The sequence below is a fragment of the Ylistrum balloti genome, unplaced genomic scaffold (assembly GCF_031769215.1).
Source record: "Ylistrum balloti isolate Yb309-2 unplaced genomic scaffold, AGI_CSIRO_Ybal_v1 Utg370370, whole genome shotgun sequence".
NCBI classification, from domain to species: Eukaryota; Metazoa; Mollusca; class Bivalvia; order Pectinida; family Pectinidae; genus Ylistrum; species Ylistrum balloti.
Genome location: NW_026782260.1, coordinates 1520712 through 1530505, shown reverse-complemented (window position 1 = coordinate 1530505; position 9794 = coordinate 1520712). Strand labels below are relative to the sequence as shown.

At 38.1% G+C, this 9794-nt stretch overlaps 1 protein-coding gene across 1 annotated transcript; it reads left to right on the top strand.

Moving 5' to 3' along the window:
- Positions 1-2034: 2034 nt before the first annotated feature.
- LOC132554032 (frizzled-2-like) lies at positions 2035-9559 on the top strand. The gene has a single exon (XM_060218330.1). The coding sequence runs from the start codon at positions 2217-2219 to the stop codon at positions 3909-3911; it is 1695 nt and encodes a 564-aa protein (XP_060074313.1). The 5' UTR covers positions 2035-2216; the 3' UTR covers positions 3912-9559.
- Positions 9560-9794: the final 235 nt, after the last annotated feature.

Sequence of the window (9794 nt, the reverse complement as noted above, 5' to 3'; positions counted from 1 at the left end):
CTCTCTGTACATACCACCCCTCCTACATATACCCCCTCATTCCACCCTCCCTATACATACCACCCCTCCTACATATACCCCCTCATTCCACCCATCCTGTACATACCACCCCTCCTACATATACCCCCTCATTCCACCCTTCCTATACATACCACCTCTCCTATATATGTCTGTTATTCTACATACCACCCTTCTAATAGATACCGCTCCCTCCACCCCACCCTCCCTGTACATACCACCCCTCCTACATATACCCCCTCATTCCACCCTCCCTGTACATACCACCCCTCCTACATATACCCCCTCATTCCACCCTCCCTGTACATACCACCCCTCCTACATATACCCCCTCATTCCACCCTCTCTGTACATACCACCCCTCCTACATATACCCCCTCATTCCACCCTTCCTATACATACCACCTCTCCTATATATGTCTGTTATTCTACATACCACCCCTCTAATAGATACCGCTCCCTCCACCCCTCCCCCCCCCCCCCCCCCCCTCAACATGCATACCACCCCACCCTCCACTCACCCCATATGTATCACCCCCTTTCGATACATGCCAGCTCTCTTCCGCCCTATATGTACCAACCTTCCCATTTACATTCCTTCCCTCCATCCTCCCTATTGGTATCCTCCTCCACCCTCTCTCTATAGTTACCATCCTTTCCTCAACTCACTTCACAAATAGTGTCCTCCCAACACGTCACCTCCACCCTGTATTTTGACCTTTTCTCACCTCTCCCACCTACACTACCGCCTCCTTCCACTTGACCACTTACTATTTGCTGTTGTGGTGTAGTTTTATCAAATTTACTCAAGATGGTTACTCCTCCTTGAATCCATGAATCATATAATCAGATTTATATTTAGGGGAAGGGGAGCCACTTAATAAAATTTTACATTGTGCTAAGAGTGATGGGCCCCTTATTTACCATAAAGAACTTTTGGGTAATTCATTTTTCCATAACTCCACTTTCTCGGCACATGCACTAAATATCCCTGGTATGTCACAATTAATTAAATAAAGCTTCATGACATTATCAAGACACAATATGGCAGACGATAAATAAGTATTTCTATATAATAAAAGTATTTTTTTTAGAATTACTATATAAAAACCTTAATTGTCTATTATTATTTGTGAATTATTCCGGAATGTCAATTGATAACCGGAATTCATTTATCAGACGTTTTGATAAATACTGTATATATATACTGTACATACATAGACGTGACGTAAACAATTTAAATCACTTACACAAACTCGAGGTGTCAGTTACTAAGGGTCGGGATGTTTCACAGTAGGACGTAACTCGGCCTTATTTATACAGTAAGCCCCGATGTTGTCATTTAGGATATATCTTACTATTCGTCTTTGCTTGTATCTCAGTTGAATGGCAACTGAGGAGTTTCAATACATTTTGTAAACATGCCTTATTTCACTTCCATAATTTTGTTAATTATACATATGTACGTCAAACTATAAATAGAATGAGGTGGCTCTATCGAAATCCACAACGTATCTCGATATAATTTTATGACCTCGACAATATTTCGTCATGATAAAGGAGAGTTTATTTATATATTTAAGTGAAGAAGTAGGCTACTTGCAATTATTTAATTAGTCAAACTACGCCTAAATAACGCTATGCCCTTTCCTTCTGTTGATCCACGCTGACAGGCATAGCGACAGTGATTGAGAGGTAATAACACAATGTTCTCAATCAAACTTCCTAATTCGGCCCTCTAATTAATTTACAGGTACAAGGCCTAATGACATACAAGTATCACTCAACTTGTCCCTTTTACCGAGGGAGAACAACGGAACAGCCGAATGTCATTATCATTGACACCTCAGCCAATCGTATCTGAGTACTACATGTAAAGCCGCTAATCATTGGCTACGGTTTCTAGATCCCCATCGAACACCATTGCCGCAGCGCAGGCCTAGTTCATGAAAGGAATTCGTTGTAGAGGCCTCGAAACGTATTAATTATATTCAATTCTTTTGAATAGTCTTGGCACAAAGGCGGCCATTGCTTGAACACAGAGATCACAGACAGTGAGGATTAGCAGTAAGTTTGTTGTTTGTGACTGTGTTTTGTTTTGATAAGGTGCCCAGTTACAACTTTGTTGTCATGTTAACGTAAGAATTGACGAAATCAGGACATGAATTTTGGGATCTAAACGTGTGTAAGGATCTAAGATGGCGCGGGGATCGTTGTGTTTAGTATTGCTGACAATTCTACTGCACCAATGCGCCATTCTGAACGTGAGTAAAGCCCAAGGGGGGTTCTCGGGTACCGGAACTCGTACAAATTCGAAATGTGAACCGATTGCTATCCCTTTGTGTAAAGATATTATATACAATGAGACAATTATGCCCAATTTGCTGGCTCATCAGCACCAGGACGACGCCGGCTTAGAAGTGCATCAGTTTTTTCCACTGGTTAAAGTTCAGTGCAGTCCCCAGCTGCGACTTTTCCTATGTACAATGTATGTGCCCGTGTGCACCGTTTTGGATGAACCTATACCGCCCTGCCAGTCTCTTTGTAACCAGGCTCGACATGGATGCGAGAGTCTGATGAACAAATTTGGATTCCAATGGCCAGATACATTAGAGTGTAGCAAGTTTCCACCCAGAGGACTGTGTGTTGGTGAAAACAACACTGACCCCGACACCACCACGGGCACAGGTAACGGGGGCGGCGACCCAGGGACAGGAATCCCTGGGGGAGGGGGTACAATTATGTTTCCCAATCCTGATCAGGTATTCAACACAACACGACGCCACAATTATGAATGTCCAGCAGATTTGAAGGTAAATCAAGGTTTTGATTACAGACTGAAGATTAAGAATCATGTGTTTCGAGACTGCGGTGCCCCCTGTCATGATATGTTTTTCACGAAAGCAAAATTAGACACAGCGCGTCTTTGGATTGGTATATGGTCCTGTATTTGTCTTGGATCCACGTTGTTTACAGTTTTGACATTCCTTATTGATATGACCCGATTCCGTTACCCGGAGCGCCCTATCATATTCTTGTCGGGATGCTACTTTATGGTGGCGCTGGCCTATGTGATCGGTTTCTCCCTCGACAAGGACAGCGTTGCTTGTAACAAATTTCATGGCCGAGAAGAATCGCTTGTGACACAAGGAACAAAGAAAGAATGGTGCACTATTCTTTTTATGATGTTATTTTTCTTTAGCATGGCCAGTTCAATCTGGTGGGTGATTTTGACCTTGACATGGTTTCTAGCTGCGGGCATGAAATGGGGTCACGAGGCTATCGAGGCAAACTCGCAGTATTTCCACTTAGCTGCCTGGGCTGTTCCAGCTATCAAAACTATCGCTATACTGGCCATGGGACAAGTTGACGGAGACGTCCTCAGTGGTGTCTGTTTTACAGGTATATTTGACGTGGACGCTCTTCGTGGATTTGTTTTAGCTCCACTAGTGTTATACCTGATCATTGGAACATCGTTTTTACTTGCAGGATTTGTTTCATTATTTCGTATTAGAACAATTATGAAAAGTGACGGTACAAAAACCGATAAACTTGAGAAATTAATGGTGAGAATAGGAATATTTTCTGTGCTGTACACAGTACCTGCGACCATAGTGATCGCATGTTACTTTTATGAACAGTCATTCCGAGACAATTGGATGGCCTCCTGGTTCTACAAGAAATGTTCAATGTCGCGAACCACATGTCTGGTAGATCTGCCGATCAACCATAACCCAGACTTCAATGTGTTCATGATAAAATATTTGATGACAGTAATCGTGGGAATCACCTCCGGAGTGTGGATCTGGACGGGCAAGACCGTCAGCTCGTGGAAAGGTTTTTACGCAAGACTATGTGGTGGTTCTAAAAAGCAGTCCGAAACTGTTGTGTAACATTACACTTGATATATGGGCAGTCCATATGTGGATAAGATGTACAATATAAACTACATGAATTCAGTCATTATTCGGATGTGTAACGTACATGTAAAAATGTGGTCATTATCCATAGGAACCGTTATCAAGATGTGTCATGCACATGTAAAGCGCCTGCAGTGCTACAATGGTGTTGTTGGTGTATTGATCTGAGGATGTAACTGGTCGACTTTCCCTGTAATTATGTGGCCCTACCACTGAAATGATGGTGGAGCTTCAGGTTTGCAGTATTGACTCTAGGGGCCTGTTGATTAGAGGTTGTGTAATGTTTTCATGTGTTAACGAAACCATTCATCCATTTAAATGCCAAAGATGTACTCTTGTTTTGGATGATGAGGAAGGCCCTTCCCCATTCACTTGATTTTATGTCACAGCTCATCACATGAGGGATACCATGATAGGGTTAGCAGTACATGCAACAGAAAATTCATGGTTGGAGTTCTCTGATGTCGAGAGAAATATTTCTATTGTTTTAGTGTATAAACAAACATGATTGAACTTAAATTCATGTGAATTATGTTAAATACAAAATTTATACAATGTGTGTAATGCTCTGAATATCTGAACATAACACTTATGGTGCAGAAATGTTACATATCAATGGTACACTGTCATTTAGGTGTGAATTAGCTAGGATCATATCTAAGATTAAACGCTTCAGAAACGTTTATATATTTTTTGTCAGATTTTTGGAGGGAAAAAAAAGTATTTGGCGAGGTCTAGCAGGAATTGATACGATTTAAGTAATTTGGAGGAATTTTTTTTTTTTTTATTTGAGATATATAACATCCTTAAAGCTAATAGGCTACATATACATCATCACAAGAATGTTTTGTAGGTATTATTTTGAGTAATTAAAAGTAGTCCTACAAGTTACATAAACTAGCTAAATATTGTTAAAAGATTTACTCTAACTTTCAGCCTGTACTTTATACAAATTTGCATGAGTGATTTTGTGTACATGTCAAGTGTGTGAAAGTGTATGTATTGTAAGAAGCTGCCATATAATGGAAGATTTTGTTCCCTTTTTCCAGTACTTAATATAACACTACAAACAATATACATGGTAAAATGCAGTATTTTGAACAGGGAAGTGAAGGCCAAAATAATGATTTTACTACATGTGCTATCAGTATTACAAGATTTCATTTTTCATTGGTTTTCATACCACTCTGAAAGAGAATTAAACACACCATTCTTCAGGGAAATTTTAGGGTTAGCTTTTATGTATACACCAAATGACTTGACCTTTTACTTAGTTGAGGTCATGAATATGCATAACCGTGACTGCCAAATGAAATATCAAATGTCAAACGAGCAATATATGTAGACCACACTTAAATAATGACTATCCTGCCCTTGTAGATGTTCAGGATTTGGCACTAGTCTCCACACTGTACCAATATATAGCAGGTTGATCCAGTTCTATTCCATATGGTGGAACAAGTCTGTAGCGATAGTGATCGGAGTTGTTTGCAGCCTTTTTTCCAAGATAAAAAAGTGCCTCGTTATTCTGTGGAACAAAAAATTAACTTCATTTTATAGAAATTATTTTTGCCAAATTTATGCAGTTATGTGTGCCAGACTACTTGTGACGCTAGCTAGTACTATATATAAAAGTTTTAGAAATCCTTAAAAAGAATGGAAAAACTTTTATCACAAGGGCAATAATTCTAACGAGATTAAAAAAACCAGTGTCATTTTCATAAAACATGCATTACACTGATGTTCTGCACGACATATCAGAACCACAACAAATACTGCTTGAAAAATTATCGTTAAACACCTCAACTTATTGAAATGTCACAAAATGACTTAACTATAAACCCTGTAGAAATAGGCTTGGCTTTTGAAAGGATGGTACTGAGGACAGAGTCATTATGGCCGTTAGCTTCATCATGTCGATATTCTGTGGAGTTTAATATTAACGATTTTGGCCAGTCATTTTCTCGCAAGACTTTAAAGTACTGAAATAGATCTATGTGAAGTTTTTAATGTCCTTTTGAGTTTTAGATAAATACATACATGTATGGTATGTATTTGAAAATTCATTTTTGAAAAAAAAAGTTACATGTGCATATTTTTGTTCTGTATACATTAATGTATGAAAACTTAAGCATTCAACATTTTCCAATTAATTTATTAATTGTGTGTAAAGTTTTACAATTACATTAAACTATTTTATATAACAAGCTTGGCATCCCTTTTTAATCTGGTTGACCCAGGGAAGGGATAGTTGAGTTTACATAAATGTACAGTATTTTATCTATAAATTGTAATATTAAATAAAGGTTGTATATATATGTACAGAATTACAACACCAAATAGTCGGGTGGACTCCTCCAACATCTGATGCAGATCAGAAATCTCAACGTACCAGGAAACAAACCCAGCATCTGTCAATTTTCACTGTACTTATTAACAATCTTAGTTCTGGACCTGTCTGTATTTTTGTGTATGCTTTGGTTCGGAATATGCCATTTTGGTTTAAATAGACAAAATACATCTACTGAATTTTGGATGTTTCCTTGTTTTTGGAGGACGTGTTCTGGGAGAGGAAGGGGAGATAGATGTTTCCGGTTTTCCTGGTTTGAGGAAGAAATGTTTGGTGGGGGAGGGGATAGATGGTTCCTGGTTTTGGATGTTTCCTGGTTTTTGGAGGAAATGTTCTGGCTTGTTGGTGTATGTACAGAACTGTATCTAGTGTAAAAAGCATTAGTGAGGCAATGGTAGATGCATTTGTATATAGCTTATAACTGCAAATCTGTGTCAATGGTTAATTTTATTGAATTTGAATAATGTAAAACACATTTTATATCACAGATACCTTTTTAATGTGTTAATTGTGTTAAAAATAATTAAAAAAAAAACATGTATCAAAGTTGTCAGTAATGTTGAGGCGCATATACTGAACTTTCAATTTCATGTATCGAGTGTGTGTACCCTTACCTTGGCTTCCAAAATTTGACCTAGATCGAGACGATCATTTTTTTCTAGCTTTTTTACGTATGTAATCAGTATTTTAACTTCTTATTTCAGATTCAAAAGTGGTTTAGCTAAACCTGTGTTTGTCAGTGTCACACTTGATGAAGTAACTGAACAAAAAAAGATTGGAAATTAAATTTATTTTTACATTCTTTCTTTTTTTTTGAGTGAATTCCTTGATATTAAGATGACTTTAATCTAATGTGTTTTTAGAATTTTTTAAAATATCGATTTGGAGCATAGAAGAGTGGAAAAAAAAACTTGCTGGATATTCTACCAAGCTTTTTAATGTGCCAAACTCAGTCACAAAATGCTGTAGATGTATACAATGTTGTCCCTCTCTAAATAGCATGTTGTAGTCCTAGGGTTGTGTGGAGAACTTGACCAAATTTTACATTGGCTGACAAGGAGAGGTCAGAGGATATACTGTAACCATGGCAACAGTTTATACAAAACATAGGTTGTAATAAATCTTTGTTGTAAGATTTTAATGATACTTTTTTTTAACTGTATTAAACTTGTACTTTTGTGACCTACTGGTTAATACTGTGGTCAGTACCACAATCTTAATGATTATTTTGAGTTTGCCGTTTGTATTTTTTTTATTGAATGTTATCAGGCTTAACAATTGTAATATGTTTAAAAAAAAAAAGAGTTGCAAACTTGAACACCTCACCTTTCATGTTTTAAAGTGTGTAATCTTACCTTATTGTGGTTCATGAAGCAGCTTTCCATAATGTGTTAAAACGTAGAATTTTATAATTTTTTGAAATATTTCATTTTAATTAGGCTTAAAAACATTCAACAAGTATAGGGTTACCTATTGCTAAATATATATATAGAGGGAGAACTGTAAAGACTGCGGGTTATCTGTGATACTGTAGTGACAAGGTTATCTACGGTACTGTAGTGACAAGGTTATCTACGGTACTGTAGTGACAAGGTTATCTACGGTACTGTAGTGACAAGGTTATCTACAGTACTGTAGTGACAAGGTTATCTACATTACTGTAGTGACTGTAGGTTATCTACATTACTGTAGTGACTAGGTTATCTACGGTACTGTAGTGACTAGGTTATCTACGGTACTGTAGTGACTAGGTTATCTACGGTACTGTAGTGACTAGGTTATCTACGGTACTGTAGTGACTAGGTTATCTACGGTACTGTAGCGACTAGGTTATCTACGGTACTGTAGTGGCTGTAGGTTATCTATGGTACTGTAGTGATGGTAGGTTATCTATGGTACTTAAGTGACTGTAGGGTATCTACGGTACTGTAGTGACTGTAGGTTATCTGTGATACTGTAGTGACAAGGTTATCTACAGTACTGTAGTGGCTGTAGGTTATCTGTGGTACTGTAGTGACTGTAGGTTATCTACGGTACTGTAGTGACTCTTAAGTTATCTACGGTACTGTAGTGACTGTAGGTTATCTACGGTACTGTAGTGACTGTAGGTTATCTACGGTACTGTAGTGGCTGTAGGTTATCTATGGTACTGTAGTGACGTTAGGTTATCTACGGTACTGTGGGGGCTGTAGATTGTCTATGGTACTGTAGTGACCAGGTTATCTACGGTACTGTAGTGGCTGTAGGTTATCTATGGTACTGTAGTGACGTTAGGTTATCTACGGTACTGTGGGGGCAGTGTGAGATGTTATTCTACTATTCTGTATTGCTTATAGATTCATAGCTGAGGTAGTTGAAGCCTGAATCGAATGAGATGTCACAAGTGTCATCTGTAGAACTGTATATGTCTCTCGGGAGAATTAAATAAACCTTTGCCCCAGGGAGTTAAAAATAACAGCCACTTCTCATTACATGATAAATCGATCAAAATATAAATTTAACAAAAAATTGCCCGAGGGAAAGTAAACAGTGAATTAAGCAGTGTATCAGGGTAAGTGGGTTTAGTTTTGTGTACTTGTAGAGGTAGTAGTGCTGGAAAGTCATTTGACACCTAAACACCTATGAAAACACAGTCAGTCCGGCACAGCCCACAGCAAGACACAGGCCATACAAACACTTGTAGCCCGAGGCTCCGCAAAACTTAGTCATTTTGTAAGGTCAAGCTTCATGAAAAAACAATGATGGAAGATGACATTTTGAGTTCATGTTGGTGTACATGTGAAGATGCTGATGGAGTAGATGTATGTATGGGGACAGTATCAAGGCACTTGTAGGCAGTTTGTCGTACAACCAAAATATCATGCTACAACAGGATATTTTGTCATGTAGAGTTACTGTGTAATAGGCAGACCAGGATACCAAGCAGTCTGATCCTTAACACAGCTGTGGCAGTTTTCCATGCCTGAAGTGTTTAGTCAAATATCTTTCAGGATGGTAACTGTTCTTCGGTAGAAATGGTTTGTGGTTCATCTGTCATTACAGCAAATTATATTCTTTTTTTTTATCTCATCACCGATAAAGGGAATATAATATGAACGATAGCATGACCTTGCTTGTCCCAGTAATACAAGAGATGGAGATACAGAGTGAGGGAGAGAGAGAGAGATGGTTGTAAGGGCCAACAGAATGCTTGTCCACTAATATAATATATACTTGTCCGGTAATCATAATACTAAATGTTAGAAATGTGAATAAAACATTATAAATTGACTGTGATCTGCTTGTTGTATGTTGCTGTTCTGTCATTAAACAGTTTTTAATATGTAACCGTATCTTCTCGAGAAGGACTGGATGGATCATTCTCAAATTGCATATTTAGGTTCCTCCTGGTCCCTAGTGGTGAATGGACCATTTCAGGGATTATCACTATTTCTTGAAAAAAAATGGAGAGATTATTTTCAAGCTTCATATGTAGGTTCCATTTAGTATCTTAATGTGAAATGCCA